Raw genomic sequence first — 22,924 nt, 5'->3', positions numbered from 1 at the left:
GCTCAGCGGCCCCAGGCCCCACCAGCACGATGGCAGTCCCCACCCACTTCCAGCCCTGCAGGCGTGCTCACTGCACCTGACTCCATCAGGTCAACCTCCCCTTTCAGGAGAATTTTATATCTTATTTTATTTATATTACTTATTTATATAGAGATGGAGTTTTGCTCTGTTGCCCAGGCTGGAGTGCAGTGGCACCATCTCAGCTCATTGCAACATCCATCTCTTGGGCTCAAGTGATTCATGTGTCTCAGACTCCTGAGTAGCTGGGACTACAGGCATGCACCACCACACCTGGCTAATTTTTGTATTTTTAGTAGAGACAGGGTCAGGCTGGTCTCAAACTCCTGACCTTAGGTGATCCATTGCCTTGGCCTCCCAAAGTGCTGGGATTGCAGGCGTCACCCACCGTGCCCAGCCTTATTTATTATTTTATGACAGGGTCTTGCTCTGTCACCCAGGCTGGAGTGCGGTGGCGCGATCACAGCTAACTGCAGACTTCCCGTGCTTAAGTGATTCTCCTGCCCCAGCCTCCCAAGTAGTTGGGAACTACAGGTGCGTGCCACCATGCCTGCCTAATTAAGAAATCTTTCTTTGTAAAGATGGATGACGGTCTCACTATGTTACCCAGGCTGGTCTCGAATTCCTGGGCTTGTGATCCTCCTGCCTTGGCCTCCCAAAGTGCCCAGCTGACAGCTGAGATTTGCCCGTGGCTCCTCAGAAGGAGTTTGCTCAGTCACGCTGCTCTGCCGTATTTCCCTGTACTGAAGATAGCGCTTTGCTCATCCCTCATGTTGTTGATAAATATTATATGGGTTTTTCCCAGGCTGGTGCAGTTAAAAGTGGTGCCACTGGAAGCATCCCTAAGCAGGCAGTGGCGAGGGACCCACAGAAGCATTTCCTTCCAAGGAACTGCTCAATCACAGCACGTGCATTCGCTCAGCTTTCAAAGTGGTGAGGCTCATTTACAACCTCACCAGGAACACCTGAGGGTTCAAACCACTGCACCTCCTCACCAGGACTGCCTTTCTTTATCTCAACCATTTTGATGTGTTCAGTGTTTAAAACACTGCGATTAGGCTGGGTGCGGTGGCTCACATCTGTAATCCCAGCACTTTGGGAGGCCGAGGGGAGCAGATCACCTGAGGTCAGGCGTTCCAGACCATCCTGGCCAACATGCTGAGACTTCGTCTCTACTAAAAATAAAAAAATTAGCCGGGCATCGTGGCATGTCCCTGTAATCCCAGCTGCTTGGGAGGCCAAGGAAGGAGAATCACTAGAATCCGGGAAGTGGAGGTTGCAGTGAACCGAGAGGGCACCGCTGCACTCCATCCAGCCTGGACAACAGAGTGAGATTCTGTCTCAAAAAAAAAAAAAAAAAAAAGGCCAAGGTTTTGTTTTTGTTTTTTAAGGCTAGTCAAGTGAAGCAATGGGAGTGAAGAAACAACAAAATCTGTATCTGGTTGTGATAAATCCATTATAAACACCAGTGCGCTCAGGCCAGCCTCAAACAGAGTCTGAACTGCGTTTCCGTGACAAATACAGCTGTCCATCTCTCATGTGTCATTTTCCTTTCCTACAACCCCCTTTTCAGGTTTTGGCATCAAGGAATTACTGGTGTTTTAAAGTGAGATAGCGTTTCTTCTTCTAGTTTCTGCTAAGAATTTGGGTACTAATGGTATTATTTCTTAAGGTTTAAAATAATTCACCAACGAAACCATCTGGGTCTTGAATCTTCTGCATGAGAAAGTGTTAAAATAATAATTTCCTTTTTTTTTTTTGAGAAAAGGTCTCATTTCTGATGTCCAGGCTGGAGTGCATTGGCACCATCATAGCTCATTGCAACCTCAATCTCCTGGGCTCGAGGAATCCTCCTGCCTCAGCCCTCTAAGTAGCTGAGACCACAGGCATTCACCACCATGCCTGCCTACTTTTTGTGTGTGTATTTTTTGTAGAGATGTAGATTTGTGTGTACTTTTTGTAGAGACAGGCCAAGTTGTGCAGGCTGGTCTTGAACTCATGGGCTCAAGGGATCCTCCTGCCTCAGCCTCCCAAAGTGCTGGGATTACAGGTGGGAGCTGCCGCACCTGGCCTGTCAGTTTCTTTAACACATGCAGGACCATTCAGATTTTTAAATTCCTGTTGAATCAGTTTCAATAAGTATTCTTTTTCTTATTTATTCATTTCATCTAAATTGTCAAATTTATCACCAAAAAGTTGGTTATGATCTCCTCTTTCTACTAATATTTAATGTAGAATCTGAGTGATGTTCTCCATTTCATTTCTGATACTAGCAACTGTGTTTTCTCTTATTCAACTTTTCTATTTTTATTTTTATTTATTTATTTTTTGAGACAGTCTCACTCTGTCACCCAGGCTGGAGTGGAGTGGGGTGATCTCAGCTCACTGCAGCCTCCACCTCCAGGGTTCAAGCAATTCTCCTGCCTCAGCCTCCCAAGTAGCTGAGATTACAGGCACACACCCCCACACCCAGCTAATTTTTGTATTTTTAGTAGTGATGAGGTTTTACCATGTTGGCCAGGATGGTCTCAAACTCCTGACCTCAGGTGATCCACCCACCTCAGCCTCCCAAAATACTGGGATTACAGGCATGAGCCACTGCGCTCAGACTCTTATTCAACTTTCACACAACCAACCCCTGACTTTATTGCTTATCTTAACCACATTTGTTTCCTATTTCAATGATTTTTAGCTCTCATTTGTCATTTCCTTCTGCTCTTCTTGGGTTTGATTAGTCCTTCTCTTTCTTGCCTCAAGATTATTCATTCTTAGCCTTCCTTGTTTTCTAATATATACATATGAGGCTTAACTTTTCCTCATAAAACTGCTGTAACTGCAGCCCACAGGTTTGGATATTTCGTATCTTCACTGTTGCTGATGAGCTTAATGCTGAGCTATGGTTGACAAGCTTTTGGTAAGGCTCAGAGGGCCTCTGAGCGGTCCTCACCCCAAGGTTTGTTTGTTTCTTTGTTCCTTCCTTCCTTCTTTTCCTCCCTCCCTCTCTTCCCTTCCTTCCTTCCTTTTTCTTTCTTTTTTTTTTGAGATGGAGTTACCCAGGCTGGAGTGCAATGGCACGATCTCGGCTCACCACAACCTCCACCTCCTGGGCTCAGGCAATTCTCCTGCCTCAGCCTCCTGAGTAGTTGGGATTATAGGCACGCACCACCATGCCCAGCTAATTTTTTGTATTTTTAGTAGAGACGGGGTTTCACCATGTTGACCAGGATGGTCTCGATCTCTTGACCTTGTGATCCACCTGCCTCGGCCTCCCTAAGTGCTGGGATTACAGGTGTGAGCCATCGTGCCCGGCCCCTTTTTCTTTCTTATAGTTGGGATATTCCTATATTGCCCAGGTTGGAGTGCAGTGGTGTGATCATAGCTCACTGAAGCCTTGAATTCCTGGACTCAAATGGCTGCCTCAAATGCCTGCCCCATGCCTGCCTCTCACCCCAGGGTTTCCACTGAGGGTCTGGTGTTTAATTCCCAAGGGGTCCTGGACTCTTCATCTCTGTCTCCTCTGCATTGTGAAACCACGACAGATTCTGCTCTGCTTTTCTTTTTCTTTTTCTGAGATGGAGTTTCGCTCTGTCACCCAGGCTGGAGATCTCGACTCACTGCAACCTCTCAGGTTCAAGCAATTCTCCTGCCTCAGCCTTGTGAGTGAGTAGCTGGGACTACAGGCACGTGCCACCACGCCTGGCTAATTTTTTGTATTTTTAGTAGAGATAGGGTTTCACTGTGTTAGCCAGGATGGTCTTGATCTCCTGACCTTGTGATCTGCCTGCCTCAGCCTCCCAAAGTGCTGGGATTACAGGCATGAGCCACACACCTGGCCTATACTCTTCTTTTCAAAGTTTCTGGTTTAGTTTTAAAGCCACTCCCTGGAGATTCAGAAAGCTGCAAGTGTCTCAGGGAAAAGCCAGGCGTGCATTTCATGCCCTGAAGTCTCTGAGCTTATTATCTCTCACCTATGAGATGGCCAGTGCTGTGCTGTTCGGGTTTCTGTTTCCCCAGCAGTGGCCTCTGCCTGGACAAAGCCTGGATTCTCAGCCTCACACCAAAACCTGCTCCCAAGACAGCCAATGTCCCCAGGGAATAGCAACAGGACCCACAGGTCAGCTCTTTGTGAGGCTCACCGTCTGCGGTCTGCCCTCTCCTCATCCTTCAGGAGCTCTCACGCCTTTCAACCGATGACTGTTTCTTTCCGGCTGTGTGAACTGTCCTCAGTGGAACTGCAGGCTCAGCTCCTCCATCCAAGCCCCAGTGCTTTCCACAATGTCGATCAGATGTTCTCCTGTCTCAGCCCCATCTCGATATCACTATCCAGAGGTACCTGGCACTACCAATTCCTGAGCCTTTTGGAGGCTTCATGTAAACGGAGTGGCTTCTCGGGAGTCAGTTTATCTTCTTTTTTTTTGTAGAGATGGGGTCTCATGCTGCCCAGGCTGGTCTCAAACACCTGGCCTCAAGCGATCCTCTCACCTCAGCCTCCCACAGCCCTGGGAGGACAGGCAGATGAGCCATCGTGCCTGGCCAAGTCAGCTTTCTTCAGTCTGTTAAGGCAGGTGCTCCTCACCCATCTGCTTTCTGCCTTCCAAGACAGCATTGCTTCTGTCTCCTCTACGACTTTGTCCTCATGGGTGTGTGCCATGAAAAAGCATCACTTTACTTTTGTTCAGTGATACCGTAGGAGAAGCTAACTAACCTCATGTGTTCAATCTACCACACATGGAATCCAGACGTCCTCATTTTCCAAATTTTCTATAGTCAATAAAAATGCTTCACTTCTTCTCTTTTTGAGTCAGAGTCTCACTATGCCGCCCAAGCTGAAGCGCAGTGGCATGATCTGGCTCACTGCAACCCCACCTCCCAGGTTCAAGCAATTCGCCCTGTGGCCACTCTTCTCATCACCCTACAGCATGTGAAACCATCGGTTCATTTCCATTAATGACTGTGTTGGGAAGGGGGTGGTGAGTGGCGAGGGAGGCAGGGAGGGGCATGTTGGTTTCCCACTGCCACTGTGACACATGCTCACATGCGGGGCAGTCTCAGACACACCAGTGCACGCTCTCACAGCTCTGTGGCTCCACAGCTCAGCCAGGTCTCACAGAGAGGATGGTAAGAGGAGAGACCTGGGGGAGGACCTGTCTCCCTGCTCCTCCGGTTGCTGCCAGAATTCAGTTCCTGCGGTTGTAGGACTGAAGTGCCGTTTCTAGACTGGCTGTCAGCTGGGGCCACTCCAGCTTTTAGAGGCCGCTGCACTGCTCGACTCCTGGTCCCTCCTCCAGCTCCAGAGCCACATCCCCTCTTCTTCCGCTTCTTTCTGAGCCGCCCTTCTGAGTGGACTGGGCCACCCAGACACCCAGGTCATCTCTGAATCTCAAGGTCTTAATTATAGTCACATCTCCAGAGTCGTCTTTGCCTTTCGGGGTAACGGGGTCACAGGTCTCAGACATCTTTTGGGCCATTATCCTGCCTACTCCAGTTGGAGACAGCCATGGAATGGAAGCAACCTTGCTAATTACCGCAGACCTGGTTTGTGAGCCAGGGACCCATAGCATGTGGCCCCGCCCCTCCCCGCCTCCCATGTGCCCCCCCTACCTGGATGAGCTGGGCCCTGGGTGTGGCCAGCAGGTTGAGGGTGCAGGAGAGCTTGCGGAAGAAGTGCTCTCCAGCCACCCCGAAGCCAGTGCTCCGCATCCACTCCAGGAGCTGCTGCAGGCGGGCACAGGCCTGGACGCCTCTGGGCCAGTGGAAGCAGCTCAGCGATGGGCCTGTGTAGGGAGGGAAGAAGGGTGATGCCCGGGCTGTCCTCCCTGGGGACACAGACACAGGCCTGGCTCCAGGCCACTGAGGACATCACAGCTCCATGACAAGCAGGAGACCTTCCCTAGGTTTCCAAGGCAACTCATCAGCCTCAAACCCCTCTCTGGAGTGGGGTGCTGTGGGAGATGAATGTAGCAGGGCAAGGTGGGCTGTGAGAGCCACTGACTCCACAGCACAGCCCCTGGCTGGGACCCTTCCTACCCCTACACACATGTGCTGGGGGGTTGCCCCCACCAGGGTCTCCCTGTGTCCCCACAGTGGCCCTGGCTGGGAGTGACCAATATCCCTGGACCCTGCAGGTGATGGAGGAAGTCCTTCCTGGAGGCAGGGTCCAAGACCAGTCTACAGCTGCACAGACCTGGGTTCCATCCTGGCTCTGAATGTCCACTGGGCAGTTCTGGGACAGTCCGGTGATGCCCTGAGCCCATTCCCTCCCTGTCACAGGCAAGGGGCCCGGGCAGATCTCTCGGCCGTGGCTTCTCTAAAACCCTGATGGGACCCTGGCTCCTACGGAATGCACTGTGGCAATCTGTCCCCCCACCCCCTGGCCTCCCACTCCCCAGGGGTACCAGATGCTCAGGAAGCAGGAGCCCCAGGAGGGCAGAGCCATCCTCAGGAGCGGTGAGGGAGGGGCTGGCAGCTGTCATATCCAGGAATGTGAGCCCCCGGCCCCCAGCCCCGCACCAGAGCCTCACCCCTGTCGAGGAGCTGGTTGAGGAGCAGGGTCCCGGAGAAGAAGAAGAGGTAGGCGAGCATCTGTGAGGCCACCTCGGGGTGCACTTGCAGCTGCTGCAGGAGGTCCAGGGCCGCCTGGTACACGGACACCACACGGTGCAGCTCCTCGGGCAGCTCAGGGGCCGAGGACCAGCTCTCGCGGCGCTCCATCTGAAACGGGGGGCACTCCAAGAGCGCCGGGAGGCAGATGTACAGGGACTGGGTGGGGGGTGAGAGGAGAACAGCAGCCAGCATTTCCAGGAGTGCTGGTGGCCAAACTCGGGCCTAACCCAGCCAGCTTCCTACCCATGCACTTCTCACAGGGACCCGGCCTCGATGGCTGGACAGGCCACGGCTTTGCAAATGTCCAGTGCGGGGTGTGGGGTGCAGGAGATGCCTCCTGGGGCTGCTGGGAGCAGAGGTGGGGTGCAGGGGGGCTCAGGGGGATCTGCTTCTGTCCAAGGCACAGATGACTTCAGAAGGTGCACAGAGGTGGCACCTGGGGGGATGGGCTCCAAGGAAGGGGCTGGAGACACCCGTGGGTGATAACGGGACAGCCGCCACTCCCCAGGAAAGTGGCTCACTGCACCCCAGATGCACCCCAAGCTGGCCAGGGCCACAGAGGGACCCGCAGCAGCACCTCTGGCACCCATGGGTTCAGGGTGGTAACAGTACCACGTCCCCTGAACCCCATGCTGGGGCCTCCCCGACCTTATCCCTCACTTCCCATGCTGGGGCCTCCCCCACCTCATCACTGAACCTGAAAACACTGGCAGGAAGGGCAAGTGTTTCAAGGCATGGGAAAGAGGGAGCCAGGATTGTTTTAGGGTTTCTGCTTGACCTGGGGAAGAGTGGGTGTGGGGTGTTGGGGTGCAGCCGGGCCTGTGCAGGACCTGCAGCCACTGCTCCCTGCTGAAGTGGAGCTTGTCACAGCCCCCTCCCTCAGCCCCCAGAAGGCCCCTAGGAGAGCCACAGGCACAAGCCTATGTCCTGCTTCATCCCAGGAGCTGCCTGAGTGCAGAAGCAGTTCCCGTCCCGTGCACCTTGGAGATGTAGTAGACGCACTGCTGGAAGGCATAGAGCACCACCTCCTCCAGCACTGCCATGGCCTCCTCGCTGGTTGTCAGTGTGCAGGAGAAGAGCGACTCCTTTGAGCCTGCAGGGAGACAGCCACACCAACAGTCACAAGGGGCACAGTGGACAGTGGTGACTCAGCCAGCTGCCAGCTCCCTCCTGGCCACCAGCTATACCCAGTGTGCCCATCTGGGGTGCAGATGTGATGAAACAGCCGAGGGACTCTGGGCCTTGGCTTGGAGGAGCGCAGCAAACCTGCCACTGTCCTTACCTGGGGCCAGGAATGCTGGGGAGTGGGCAGGAGGGGTCCGGACACCCAATGTCACAACGCCCAGCCCAGCCCAAGCGCTCATTCACTCCCATGTTTTGGATGAGTTTTCTGTTACAACCAACTGCACCCAAAATAGCAGGTCCTAACCCCTCCCCACAGGTCGCTTCTTGCTCTCAACACAGGTCAAAGGACTCTGACAGCAGCCCGTGTGTGGCCACCACGCCATGGAATCGTAATGGTCTTTCAGGAAGAAAAAGCCCAAATCACCTATTTAACCCCCACCCCTGGGTGTCAGCTGGGGGAGCTGCCCCTGGGGGAGCGGTGACGGTGGTCACTGGGTGGTTCCTGCCCTCTCGGTGGGGCTCTTGTGAAGTCAAAAGGCCCCCGACAGGGTGAAGCCTTCCCCGGGGACTTGGGGGCATCTAGTGGTCTCAGCGACTGGGGGTCCCATCAGCACCCAGGGAAGGGGCCAGGACCCTGGACATCTACCTTTGGGCACCTTCATTCTCTCCCAGGACTGCAGAGGGGAGGCCATGGTGGTGTTCCTAGTGCAGCCGGGTAGAAGGTCACAGCTCCCCTCCTCTCCCTCCAGTGGGGCCTCCTTACAGGAGGGGCAGAGGGGCAGCACCATCAGGGCTGCCTGTTGGGGCTGCGTGGGTGGTGCCTGGTGAGCCAGGCCAACAATCACCCTGATGCTGGCCTCCCTGAAGCATGGGCCCCGCCGACCCTCTGCCAGGCACACTGCACCAGGGGCTGGCCTCATTGTACCAGGGGCCAGCCCACTCACCACCAGGACAATGCTACATCAAGCCCCTGGACAAGCCCCCATCACTTTCACTCCACTTTGGGTGGTGCTCCTCCTCCTTCAGGGGCTCGGGGCTACTTGGCCCCCACCCCCCAAGCCCACTCCCCAAGAACCTGTGAGGCACCCCTAGTGCCTGGCCCATGGGGTCACATCTGGGACCCAGACAGGGCAGCTGGAGGGACCCCAGGGTCTGGGGCAGTGAGGGGCTCTTAGGCTCTGCCAACCTCGACACTGTGCCCAGAAGCCTCCACGCTTGGGAGATGTGCAAGGTGGCCCGATGGTGCCCACAGTGAGTGCCAGCCGAGGATATTCACACCACGGCAGCAGGGAGGCAGGACAGGAAGCTGAGCTCTGACCCATCCACCTGTCCTGGTGCCCTGGACCCCAGCTGCCTCAGGCTACCAAGTCTGAGAGCCCAGCCCCATGCCACTCCCTGCACAAGGGCAGGGCACTGGTGGGAAGAGGGAAACGGGGCCGTGGGAATGATGGGGAGGAGGAGGAGGCAGCAGGGACTATGCGGAACAAAACCACAGAGCAGGCTCCAAGCACCCCCCAAGGGCCTGAGGTTCCATTTCTTCTTCTATTTTTGGTAGAAATGGGTGTCTCACTATGTTGCCCAGGCTGGTCTGGAACTCCTGGGCTCAGGAGAGCTGCCTGCCTTGGCCTCCCAAAGTGCTGGGATTACAGACATGCACCCCCCACGACACCTGGCCCCAAGCCTACATTTCTTTCTTTCTTTCTTTTTTTTTTGGAGACGGAGACTTACTCTGTCTCTCAGGCTGGAGTGCGATGGCACAAACCCAGCTCACTGCAGCCTCTGCTTCCCAGGTTCAAGTGGTTCTCCTGCCTCAGCCTCCTGAGTAACTGGGATTACAGGCACCTACTACCATGCCTGGCTAATTTTTGTATTTTTAGTAGAGACGGGGTTTCACCATGTTGGCCAGGCTGGTCTTGAACTACTAACCTCAACTGATCTGCACACCTTGGCCTCCCAAAATGCTGGGATTATAGGCATGAGCCTGGCCCTGAGACTCCGTTTCTAACCCCCGCCCCGAGACATCTCTGCTTGTGGTGCCACGGCCGGTGGGAATTTCTGAAGAGCTCCAAGCCCACAGGCCGTTAAGGGGGCACACTGGCCAGTGCCCCTGGCTTGTCCCCAAAGCCCCAGGACCCCTGAGGAAGCCGGCCCTGTCCCTAAAGAAGAAGGTGCTGAGCCTCAGCCGTGAAGAGAGAAGATGGGAGAATCCTAGACGCACATGAAGAAGTTGTGAGGTGGCAAGGGAGGGGCCTGGGTCACAGCTTTGGACAAACAGTGTTTGGGGAAGGACAACAGCCACGTGACTCGCTCTCGGGAAGCAACAGCTCTGCTTTCCCAATTCTTCCCACAGACATTTCCTGCAGAGGGTCGGGAGCCTGGTCCCGGCTCTGACCTCCTCACCCACACCAGCTCCTGCTTGGGGCTATTTCCCACTCCATTCCCTGGCGTCTGCCTGGCCCTCGACACCCAGAGCCTGCCGGTGTCCCTGGGCCCCACTCCCATCGCTGGGCCAAAAGCCACCCAGGCCCCTGACCAAAAATAACTTCCTCCCAAGACCAAAGGCAGCAGCTCCGTCAGCCCAGAGCAATTTTTCCCATGAAGAGCAGCCAACACGGGGACCACATGGACCCAGCTGCCTGAGGCCACCAAACCCAGGCGGCCACAAAGCCACGTGGAAAGTTGGCCAGAGACTCACCAGGAATGCAGAGCCCGAAAGTCACAGGTCCCAGAGCTGAGTCTTTCTGTGGGGGCCAGAACAAAAGGGGCCCCTAACCTGCCCCCATCCCTGTGTCACACGGAAGGACCAAGTGCACTGCAAGGTCATCGAGGGTCACCCTTGGCGGGCTGCAATCCCAGAGCCTCCTCATCCCAGGGCCCGCCTGCCAGCTATGACTCCAGCGCTGGAGGATGCCGGAGTCAGGTGTGCTGGGAGAGGCGACAGGTGCTGGAGTCCCAGGAGGCCGGGCCCCCAGGGGAGGCCTGCGCCAGGCAGCTGGACGTGGGGACCTTTCGTGGAGGCTTAAGGACACACAGTCGTTTATGTCACTTTCCAGGAGAAAGCCAGAGGAAAGGTCTGCCCTAGACCCAGGCTCCGTGAACAGGCAGGGGCTGCCCCGTCACATGGGGGTTAAGGCCGCAGGCCAGAGGCCTGGAGCCCACTGGGGCCAGGAGGGGTCAACGCTACCCCCACATATCAGAGGCAGCCCCAATTCCCAGGCCAGGGAGTCCCTGGCAGGGCCCCACATTCCCTTCCCTGTGAAGGAGGGGAGAAGGAACCATGGCCAGCAGGAAGGAATGCGGACAGATCCCAGCTGGCTTTGCCTCCCCCAGGAGTGGGGACCCTGCCCTACAACCTCACGGCCAGGGCTGGCCTGACCTCCTCCATGCATCTTCAGTCCAGCCTAGTCTCTGCAGCCCGGCCCTCACCTGGAGGCTGAGGACTGGGTCCCTACACAATGTGAGAGCCTGTCCCACCACTGGGTCACTGTGCAGACGCCCTGGGACCTCCCTCTCACCATTAAGAGCCTCTCCTCTCAGAAAACCTGCCCCTCAGGCATGGGGGGCACGGCAGGGCCCCAGCACCCAACTCAGCCCGGCTGGGACCTCGTCTAGCCTTGTGTACTAGGGGCTGTTTCAGATGCAGCCACAGCCACAGCCCCCTCTCGGGACAGGGACACAGCTGAGTACACAGAGACCCTGCAGCGTCTGGTAGACCGCGCCCGTGGGAGCACCCATCCCTGTGGACCTGGCCCAGGCCTCCCTCGCAGCTCAGAGACACAGCCTGGGGCAGCTCCAAATGTGCCACTCACTGACCCGGGCCCTCCAGAGTCAGGGCCACCAGGCCACGGCCACTCAGGACTCTATGGCCCTGGGCCCGCCTGACAGCACACCCCACAGGTGTGTGGGCAGAGGGCGCATAGCATGGCTGTGGGGGTTAGAACCAAAGCCCCTCACGAGCTGCTCTGGCCCCAGTCCCCTGGGTGCCCGCTCGTCACTTCCGAAGCACAGCGGCACAGTCCTACTGCCCCACCTGGCTCTATTCCAGGCCCCACACAGCCCTTGGCAGACTCGCCAGCCAAAATCTTACCCTGGCCTCCAGGCTGGCCCCACACCGCCTTTCCCACAAACCGCCCCCGCCGCCACCAACTGCCCCATCAGAACTCCTCTTCTTTAGTATTTTCAGAACACTTCCTACTGCATTTCAGAAATCCTGAAATGTTGGCCGGGCGCAGTGGCTCACAGGTGTAATCCCAGCACTTTGGGAGACCCAGGCGGGAGGATCACCTGAGGTCAGGAGTTCAAGACCAGCCTGGCCACCACGGTAAAACCCCATCTCGACCAAAAATACAAAAACTAGTCAGGCGAGGTGGCAGGTGCCTGTAATCCGAGCTACTTAGGAGGCTGAGGCACAAGAATTGCTTGAACCTGGGAGCCGGAGGTTAAAGTAAGCCAAGATCACACCATTGCACTCCAGCCCGGGCGACAGAGTGAGATTCCGTCTCAAGAAAAAAAAAAAGAAAAAAAAGAAATCCTGAGATGTATATTTCCCACATCATAATCTGTGAAACCGACATGATCTACAGTTTCACAACGAGAATTGGCAACGTCCATTCTTCTGGAAAAACGGTGCATCTTGGAAGAGGTGGTGGCTGACGGCCGATGCTCTCTCCACCACCCCTTGCATTTGGTTCACAGTGGCATCTGTGTCTCCCCTACGGACCTGTGTGCCTCCCCAGGACCTCTTGCAAGCAGAAGAGTGAGGTTGCAGTCAAGGGGACACCACCACATGGAGCACACGGGATGATGGGGACAGCCTGAGCGCCAAGGTGCTATGGGCAGGAGGTGCCTGACTAGTCCACACCACCTGCACCAGCCTCATAGGCCGCCCTGAGGGTCTGACACGCACCGCTAAGGGGCTAAGGAAGCCCCCAGCATGAGTCCATCCCTGCTATCATGGCCGACTCAGTCCCGAGGATGGAGAGGAGCTGCCAAACTCCCCTGCCTGGGGCGCCAGCCATACCTGTGATGTCCAGCTGCTCCTCCATGCTCTGCATGTAGAGTGGGCATTTCTGCTGGATAAAGTACAGGAGCTCGATGGAGTTAGACATCCAGAAAAGAATGGGCTGCAGGTCTGGAACCAGGTCAGTCATGGCGCAGCTGGCCGGTGAGAAGGGCTCCTGGCTACCAACACAGAAAGACTAAGAGTTATATGGGGACCTGACACCCAGGAGGCTGAACCTAGCACTCTGTCTACAAAAGGACACACATTTTCATGGGACACTGACAACTGCAACCATCAACCTGACACTGCTGGGTGGGGACATTCAACAATATATGTACCCACCGGGCACCTGCCCACAACACCCAACAGCCAGAGGCCCCCACAAACCTGGCAGGGGAGACAGCCAGGCGCCACAGCCACTGGTAAAAAACCTTTGTAAGTAAACAGTTTGCATGCCTTTTCTTTAGAAATGAGGTCATGTAGTAGCTGTGAATGCTAAGAGAGAATGCGTGCAAATATGTGCGTGCTCACCTGTGTGCGTGCTCACCTGTATGCGTGCTCACCTGTATGCCTGCATGGGGTAGGAGATGGGCCCATGGTTTTTAGAACAAGAAATGTCAGTTCCATTATATTATTTAAGTTAACAAGGTAATTACCAAAGGAAATAAACAATAACAGAGCCATTTTCGGAGGTGGACAAGGCAAGATGAACCGCTACTTTATTAAAGCAGGAAGTCACGAAAAGTCCATGAATCACGGTGTAGCAGGCAAAGCATGAGAGCTGAAGACCCAGAGGCAATCATTAGAAACCCAAACTGAGGCCGGGCACAGTGGATCACACCTGTAATCCCAGCACTTTGGGAGGCCAAGGCAGGTGGATCACCTGAGGTAAGGAGTTCAAGACAGCCTGGCCAAGACGGCAAAACCCCGTCTCTACTAAATATACAAAAATTAGCCTGGTGTGGTGGCGAGCACATGTAATCCCACCCACTGAGGAGGCTGAGGCAACAGAATCACTTGATCCTGGGAGGTAGAAGTTGCAGTGAGCTGAGATCTCTCCATTGCACTGTAGCCTGGAAGATAAAGCATGACTCCGTCTCAAAAAAACAAAACAAAACAAAAAAACTGGACACTGGACACGATTCATCAAGGTTGCCTCTGAGATCTGTATGGGGAAGGGGCTGGGCCAGGTTCTACCACAAACTGCTTGGCACAGTCTCTTTGTCTCTTTTTTCTTTTCTTTTTATTTATTTTTCTTGTTTTTTTAAAAATATTTATTTATTGTCTTTTCTTTTTAGTTATTTATTTATTTAAAGACAAGAGTCTCGTTCTGTCACCCATGCTGGAGTGCAGTGGTGCAATCACAGCTCACTGCAGCCTCCAACTTCTGGGCTTAAGCGATCCTCCCATCTCAGCCTCCCAAGTAGCTGGGACTATAGGCATGCACTGCCATCCCTTGGCTAATTACTGAAAAACATTTTTTTTTAGACACGGGGTCTTGTTATGTTGCCCAGGCTGCTCTTTAACTCCTAGCTTCAAGCAATCCTCTTGCTTTGGCCTCCCAAGAGCTGGGATTATAGGCATGAGCCACCATGCCTGGCCTTGCTTCTGGATCCATGGAGTTGGTTGTTACTCTGAGTAACAAAAGCAGTAGCTCAGGCTCCTCCTTCGCCAGCCTGATGCAGGTAGGGGTGGAAGGCTCTTCCCTCCCAGGCCTGCTGCCTCCCCGGTTCAGTGCTCCCTTTTCAGGGGATGACGGCAACATCAGGGCCGCCTCCATCCTCGGTGACAGCCTCCACCATCAGGCTGGCTTCCAAGCTCAGAGCTCCCAAACCCTTTCTCCTGCATCTCTTGGGAACCAGCCCCAGGATGTGTCGGTCTGGTGTGACTTGAAACTGCCTTCTAGTGTCCTCAGTTGGCCTCTTGTAACATCTGAGGGGTGGATACAGTAAGGCTGCACTGAGGTCCCTGGGTAATTCCTCATTTAAAATGCCAGCTACACATCTTTCTCACAGGTTCCTCATCTGGTCCATGTACCAGCTCAGCACTAAGCTACTGGACAGGCTGCCTGGGACGCCCAGGGGTCCCAGCAGCTCAGAGGACACATTCATCCATAAGCCTCCACAATTGCACCTGGCAGACGCAAACAGCTGAGCGCCCCTGCTCGGTGAGCAGAAGGGATCCTTTTGCAAACAGACAAACCATGCAGATCTGACTCGGGTCTGCCTGGGATGTGGAGGGCGGTCCCGCTGCCGGCCCAGGGACCCCTCGTCACCTGTGTCCCTTACTGGGGGGATTCTAAAGGGCGAGCCAGGTGACTGCCACTCTGCTGGTCTCAGAGCATGGTGCAAGCCCAGTGCCTGCCCCCAGGCCCAGGGCACAGCCAGGCTCCAGGCTGGATGGCTGTCAGAGTGACCATCACGCACACGGTCCCAGGTGTGTGAACCTAGCCTGGGGTCCTTCAAAAGGTGCCAAACCCACAGGAAAAGTCAGCAGGACCTTCAGGCAGCCATTAGTAAGGGCATCTGAGAAGGGCTGAGGCCCTGTTTTCCTTCCTGTTCTTTCCCCAGCTGGGCAGCCAAGAAGGGCAGAGAAAGGAAGCCCAGGCTGCGTCCCAGATTCTCCGTGGTGCCCAAAGTGTTGTCTGCGCTCTCTGATGTCACTTCACTTTTGTCCACAAACAATGTTGACCTCTCTCTCGTGCGCTCGCACTGCGGGAGGGAAGAAACCGGCCTGAGACCGTCTCTCCTTGTTTTGGCAGCTAAGCAGGTCTGCTGCCTGCTCGTGTATCTGGCACAGCTCAAAGTCCTGCTCCTTTTTGCCCATTCTGGACACTGGCTTGAAGGACATGTGTGTCTGCGGATGGGCAGAAGGAGCTTTATGCAGTTAAAGAAGGATTCGCTGGGCTCTTCGGGGACTAATTCCATCTTGTTTTCAACATTTACTGTCCTTCTCAATCTTCCCCGGAACCCAGAGGACAGATAGGCCTCTCCAGGAAAACAAACAACCAGACATTGCAGCTGGAGTTTCAGGATCAAACCCAGGCCAGGTCAGCGCTGCATGCCCCCCACCTGCCACCCTGGGGCCACGTGAGTGGGGGCCCAGGGAATGATGAAGATCCAGCCCATCCTATCCAGGCTTGTCTGGACGGAGGAGCAGGTCTGGTGGAAAAGGAATATATAAGTTGTCCTAGAAAAGGGCAGAGGGAAGGGCAGTCGGGTGGGGACAGCACAGCCTGGTAGGAGGAACAGGCGCAGCTGGCTGGGGCAGGCCAGTCAGGGTATGGGCATTTCCTGTGGGCGGAGGGAGGGAATGTGGCACTGGAGTCCCCATCCTGGGAGCCGAGGCCATGGAAACACTCACACGGCCCACAAGGAACACAGAGACGAGAGTGTGGGTGGCCAGCCATGGCCAGCCCATGCCTATTGCTTCCATCAGGAGAGGACCAGGGAATGGTGTGCCCCAAAAAGCAGGTCAGCCACATCCACCCACCTGGAGAGGTCGTGAGTGAGAAAGCAAACCACAGACAGCTCAGCCAGTGCCATCACACCCAGAAAGAAAGGAAGAAAGAGAAAGAGGAAAGAGAGAAAGAAAGAAGCTGGGTGCAGTGGCTCACGCCTGTAATCCCAGCACTTTGGGAGGCTGAGGCAGGTGGATCACCTGAGGCCAGGAGTTTGAGACCAGCCTGGCCGACATGGTAAAACCTCCTCTCTACTAAAAATATGAAAATGAGCTGGGCAGGGTGACGCATTCCTGTAATCCCAACTACTCGTTAGGCTGAGGCAGGAGAATTGCTTGAACTGGGACCCGGGAGGTGGAGGTGGCAGTGAGCCGAGATCGTACCACTGTATTGCAGTCTGGGCTACAGAGTGAGACTCCATCTCAAAAAAAAAAAAGAAGGGAAATGAAATGGTGACTATTTTGTAACAAGCTGTTAGAAGTGCTCTTTGGGGGCCACGTGCAGTGGCTCACATCCGTAATCCCAGCACTTTGGGAGGCTAAAGCAAGAGGATCACTTGAGTCTTGTCTCTACAAAAATAAAAAAAAAAAAATTAGCCAGGGTATGGTGGTGCATGCCTGTAATCCCAGCTACTCGGGAGGCTGAGGTGGGAGGATCAATTGAGCCCAGGAGGTTGAGGCTGCAGTGAGCTGTGACTGTACCACTACACTCCAGCCTGGGCAACAGAGTGAGACCCTATCCCAAAAAATAATAACAATTAATTAAATTAAATGAAGTAGAAACAAAGAATGATTTGGGACACCACAGTGTTAAAAGCAAGCCAAAGTTGGAATAGGATAAGTAATAAAATGAAATCCCAGAAGTGAAGATGGGGGTCGAAACATCCTAAGATCTAGTGTTCCACAAAAAGATGAAGATATTCGTATTTTCAGAATTACTTTGAAACTAATAAAGGAGGAAAGGGAGGGATTTTTAAAAATCCAATCAGAAGCTGCAGTAAAGTGGTTCCCATCAGTAATCCCAGCATTTTGGGAGGCCGAGACGGGTGAATCACGTGAGGTCAGGAGTTCGAGACCAGCCTGGCTAACATGGTGATACCCCGTCTCCACTAAATACAAGAATTAGCCAGGCCTGGTGGCATGTGCCTATAATCCCAGCTACTTAGGAGGCTGAGGCATGAGACTCACTTGAACCCTGGGGGTAGAGATTACAGTGAGCTGAGATCATGCTACTATACTCCAGTCTGGGTAACAGAGCCAGACTCTGTTTCAAAAAAAAAAAAAAAATCCAATCAGACAGAAAAGTATTAAAATTAAAGGCAAAAGGCACAGAAAATAGTGCAAAACAGATGGTAAAAATGTGGCCAAAGACATCAGGAGTGGCAACAAAGATTCAACTTGCCTGTTAACAAAGATAAGCCAGGTGAATAAACAATTGCTTTCAAAAAATAAAACAACAGGACACAGGGTGAATGTAAACTTCCATAGTCTCATGTACGGGCATGGAAGAAACTCATCAGGCGATTAGTAAACCAGTGAAAGCAGATGTGGTGCTCCCCCAGGGAAAGGAAGATTTTAGGGCGGTAAGAATCATCAGGACAGACCGGAAGTGTGCCTGTCATCCCAGCACTTTGGGAGGTCAAAGTGGGCGGATTGCTTGATGTCAGGAGTTCAAGACAAGCCTGGTCAACATGGTGAAACCCCATCTCTACTAAAAATACAAAATTAGCTGGGTGCAGTGGTGGGTGCCTGTAATCCCAGATATTAAGGAGGCTAAGGCAGGAGAATTGCTTGAACCTGGGAGGCAGAGGTTGCAGTGAAATGGGATTGTGCCACTATACTCCCGCCTGGCAACAGAGTGAGACCCTAACTCAAAAAAAGAAAAGAAAAGAGAAGAAAGACAAAAGAAATAAACCAATAATTATTAAAGACAGGGATTCAGCAAACAGGGGTCTCCCTCCCAGAGGGCGCTGCCCCAGATGTTTTTCTTGAAAACTTTCCGGGTCAGTCCTCACCTCATATGAACAGAATCAGAGAACTAAGAAACAGAGAAAGCCCCCAACTCATGTGCTGTGAAACTTGGTACTAAAATCAGATAAGGACAATGCAAAAAAAACTTCATAGACCAATTTTACCAATAAATTCAGATGGGAAAATCCTAATTAAAAGATCAACAGTCAACACCACTAATCATCAGGGAGATTCAAATCAAAACCACGAGATGCCACCTCACTCCTGTTGGAACGGCCATTATGCAAGGACTGCATGCTGTTAGTGGGAATACAAATTAGCACAGCCATTACAGAAAACAATATGGAGGCCCCTCAAAATATTAAAAATCTAGGCGGAGCGCAGTGGCTCATGCCTGTAATCCCAACACTTTGGGAGGCTGAGTCGGGAGGACTGCTTTGAGCTTAGGAGTTCAAGACCAGCCTGGGCATAGTGAAACTCCATCTCTACAGAAAATACAAAAACTAGTTGGGCATGAAAAATGCAAAAATTAGCCAGAGATAGTGGTGCACACTTGTAGTCCCAGCTGCTTAAAGACTGAGGTGCAGGAATTGCTTCAGCCCAGGAGGTGGAGGTTGCAGTGAGCAGAGGTCGCACCACTGCACTCCAGCCTAGGTGACAGAATGAGATCATGTCTCAAAAAAGAAAGAAAACCTAGGAACGTAGCACCCCACATTAACTGATCAAAGGGGGAAAATATGATGATCACAGGTGCAGAAAATGATTTAGTCAAATTCAATGGTCATCCACAATTTGAAACACAGAGCACAAAGGTTTGAGGCAAACAAGGCAAAATGAATATTAAATCCCAAATCATCATCATCACCATCACGTCAGTTTCAGGTGTGGCTTCATGGGTGAGTGACAGATTCTGTACTGTTCTGTGTTTTGGAAGTGAGTCATTATTTTACAAAGGAAAAAGCCCCCAGGCACACATGAAGGATAGAAACGGGGCTGTTTTTAGGCCCTAACGATGACGATCCCAGAGGGCACACAGCGTGAGCACACGGCTTTGGCAGGGAGGGCCCGGGCCTTCCCATCAACGAGGAAGCTGGGTCCACCCAGATGTGTGCTTCAGACAGAGGGCCGCCCAACAAACAGGTGCTGGGGTGGAAGGGACCCGGATGAGGGCTGGGTACACTCCTATCCCCTCCACATCCTGCCTCAACCCTAGAACTCCAGCTGTCCTAGAGCAAAGCCCCAGAGGGAGGCCACCCACCATCGCTGGGCCCAGTCCCAACTCCCACACACACTTCTCCTCAATACTGAAAGCCCACAAGACATCAGGTATCACCGTGGGAGTCCCGGCCTGGGCCACCTCCTCGCCATCGGTCAGGCTGTCCATCACACTTCCAGGCTGTCTGGAGCCCCCTCCTGCCAGCTGAGAGGTAGAGCCTGGGTCCCCCACACAGTCACAGACCTCAGAGGCTGGGACCTACCCCCAAGGCATGGTGTCTTTATTAGCAGCGTGAGAACAGATTAATACAGGCACAAACAGGAATCACACAAAGCTCTGTGTACCAAAGCCTGGCTTAAGGGGGTGCTGCCAGCCATGCAGCCTGAGCCCCCAAGATGCCTCCCCTCCCTCACTGCCCAGTGTGGCCACCACCACCTTCCACTCTGCCTTCGTCAGTGTCATCTCACATGTGTATCTTAAATAGAATGGTTTGGCTGTGAATATCATACGTGTGTGTGTGTGTGTGTGTGTGTGCATGCACGCACACACGCACATACATTTAATATCACAGACACTGTGCTGGGCACTTTTTCCCAGCATTGTCTTAGATTCAGCTGCACTGAGAGAGCAGTGGCTGAGGTCATTCCCTGCCACCGCTGAGCCCTGTGTCTGGAGGAGACACGTGGCAGCTTCAGCTCCCGTGCAGACACGTTATTCTCCATGAGCAGGTGGCTCTCTAGGGTCCACTCAAGAATGGATTGTGGGCCCCAGGGGCTGCACATCTATATCATATCCACACAAATAGTTTCCCAAGTGCCCCAGCAGAGTCCAGGGTAGAGATAGTGCTTTCTGTGCAAACAGCCATTGGAGAGTGGCGGTGCACAGCCCTGCCTCTAACCCAGGGGCTACGCCTTTCCCTGAAGGAGCAGGTCAGTTCTAACACAGCCATAAAAAGGCAGGAGATCATGCCCTCTGCAGGGACCTGGTTGGAGCTAGAGGCTATTATGCTTAGCAAACTAATGCTGGAACAGAAAACCAAATACCTTCTGACTTCTAAATGGGAGCTAAATGATGAGAACACATGGACACAGAGAGGGGAACAGCACACACTGGGGCCTTTCAGAGGGTGGAAGCTAGGAGGGAAAGAATCGGGAAATATAACTAATGGGTACTAGGCTTAATACCCGGGTGGTGAAACTATCTGTACAACAAACCCCTCAGACACAGGTTTACCTACGTAACAAAGCTGCACTTGTACCCCTGCACTTAAAATAAAAGTGAAAAATAAACAAATTAATACAATTGTAAAGATTCTCCTAAAAAAAAACGCCAGGCGAAGTGGCTCATGCCTGTAATCCTAACACTTTGGGAGGCCAAGGTGGGCGGGTCACTTGAGTTCAGGAGTTGGAGACCAGCCTGGCCAACATGGTGAAACCCCATCTCTACTAAAAATACAAAAATTAGCCTGGCGTCTGGTGGCGGGTTCCATAATCCCAGCTACTCAGAAGGCTGAGGCAGGAGAACCCCTTGAACCTGGAAGGCAGATATTGCAGTGAGCCCGGATCACGCCACTGCACTCCAGCCGGGCAACACTGTGAGAGTCCCTCTCAAAAAAAAAAAAAAGAGGACTTCACCCATTCAGTCTTAAGGGTGCCCTGAAGCAATTTCCCAACTCAGAGCTTCCCAGGGTAGATGACTAAAGAAGCAAAAAAGGTGGCTCAGATGGAAGGACACAGCCCAGCGCTGACCCCAAGGCGTGGGGAGGCCCCCTTGGGACTTGGCTCCACCAGGAAGTGAGGGCCCCCAGGACCTGGGTAAGAAGCGGGTACAGTAACTGGGTCATACTCACAGTGGCGCCTGCTTCTCTGCTAGTTCTTTGGTTTTCTCCTACAATTACAAAGCAGGAGAAAAAGCATGTGAGAAGAACAGGCTAACTCAGGGACACACTCAAATACACATTATACCATTGACATGAAAAGAAGCCACGCTGTCCCAGGCATCCTGTGTGACGCTGACTATTTATTCAAGCTGTGCTGGAAAGGACATTTTCCATGTAACTTAGACATCTTCCCGTTTCATTACCAAGTATGACCTACAAGTTTCCTACAATAGAATATCTCACAGCTCTCTAGCTTACATAACAACCGGCTGCTTAAAAAATAGTACAGCCAGCACAGTGGCTCACCCCTGTAATCCCAGCACTTTGGGAGGCCAAGGTGGGTGGATCACTTGAGGTCAGGAGTTTGAGACCAGTCTGACCAAATTGGTGAAACCTCGTCTTTACTAAAAATACAAAAATTAGCCGGGCATGGTGGTAGGTGCCTGTCATCCCAGTTACTCAGGAGGCTGAGGCAGGAGAATCACTTGAACCCAGGAAGTGGAGGTTGTGGTAAGCCAAGATCACACCACTGCACTCCAGCCTGGGCAAAAGAGCAACATTCTATCTCAAAAAATAAAATAAAATAGTAGCGATAGGCCAAACATTTTACAAATACCAGAATGAAGATTCTACTAATACTCTCATTGTTAAGCTGAACAGACATTTGGAAATGCCAGCACAGTAATCATAAGTAGATGCATACGTGCCTGAATATTTATAGAGAGATTTGAACTTCTCAACAGGGACTCAGGCTTAGCTAACATTTTCTGTGTTGCTGTCACTGTATTTTTTATTTTATTTTTTTATTGTTAGAGAAAGGATTTTGCTGTATTCCCAGGCTGGAGTACAGTGACCAATTATAGCTCACTGCAGCCTCTAACTCTTAGGCTCAACTGATCCTCACACCTCAGCTTCCCAAGTAGCTGGGACTATGGGTACATGCCACTATGCCTGGATAATTCAAAACATTTTTTTTTTTGTAGAGACTGGGTCTCACTCTGTTGCCCAGGCTTGTTGCTAACTTCTGACCTCAAATGGTCGTCCTGTCTTCCAAAGTGCTGGGATTATAGGCATGAGCCACAGCACCTCGCCCTGTTGTCACTTTTAACCAAGAAATTATTCTTGGCCGGATGCTGTGGTTCACACCTGTAATCTCAGCACTTTGGGAGGCTGAGGCTGGTGGATCACTTGAAGTCAGGAGTTCAAGACCAGCCTGGAAAACATGGTGAAACCGCATCTCTATTAAAAATACAAAAATTAGCCAGGTGTGATGGTACGCACCTGTAATCCCAGCTACTCAAGAGGCTGAGTCAGAACAATAGCTTGAACCCGGAAGGCAGAGGTTGTGGTGAGACCAGATCATACCACTGCACTTCAGCCTGGGCAAGAGACTGAGACTCCGCCTCAAAAAAAACAAACAAAAAAGAATTACTCTTGCCTTCGTAGTAAGTTATTACCGGCTAAATGTAACCCTGGCGCTGACTGTGCGTAGACTCTAAGTATCTGCCTATATATTTGGTAAGAAATGAGGACAGGGCAGTGGCGGGAGGACAGGGTAGTTGCTCATTCTCAGGAAACAAACAAGCAAATGACATTCACATGGGATCTGGACGGCACCTCGAGGAGGCTTTGGATTCCTACAGTGGGTGCA

At 52.8% G+C, this 22,924-nt stretch overlaps 1 protein-coding gene across 4 annotated transcripts in view; it reads right to left on the bottom strand.

Moving 5' to 3' along the window:
* RADIL (Rap associating with DIL domain) overlaps positions 1-22,924 on the bottom strand; it is an 81,047-nt gene that overhangs the window by 8,160 nt on the left and 49,963 nt on the right. For all 4 annotated transcript variants that reach the window (XM_008983780.6, XM_035291993.3, XM_035291991.3 and 1 more), the window contains exons 5-9: positions 21,244-21,281; positions 12,767-12,927; positions 7,602-7,714; positions 6,540-6,777; positions 5,620-5,792 (exon numbers count right to left, since the gene is read on the bottom strand). In XM_008983780.6, the coding sequence (XP_008982028.3) occupies positions 5,620-5,792; positions 6,540-6,777; positions 7,602-7,714; positions 12,767-12,927; positions 21,244-21,281 (723 nt within the window). The remainder of the gene's footprint in view (positions 1-5,619; positions 5,793-6,539; positions 6,778-7,601; positions 7,715-12,766; positions 12,928-21,243; positions 21,282-22,924) is intronic.

Source organism: Callithrix jacchus, chromosome 2, assembly GCF_049354715.1.
Source record: "Callithrix jacchus isolate 240 chromosome 2, calJac240_pri, whole genome shotgun sequence".
In the NCBI taxonomy this organism is placed as follows: domain Eukaryota; kingdom Metazoa; phylum Chordata; class Mammalia; order Primates; family Cebidae; genus Callithrix; species Callithrix jacchus.
This window is presented reverse-complemented; position numbering and strand designations above follow the sequence as displayed.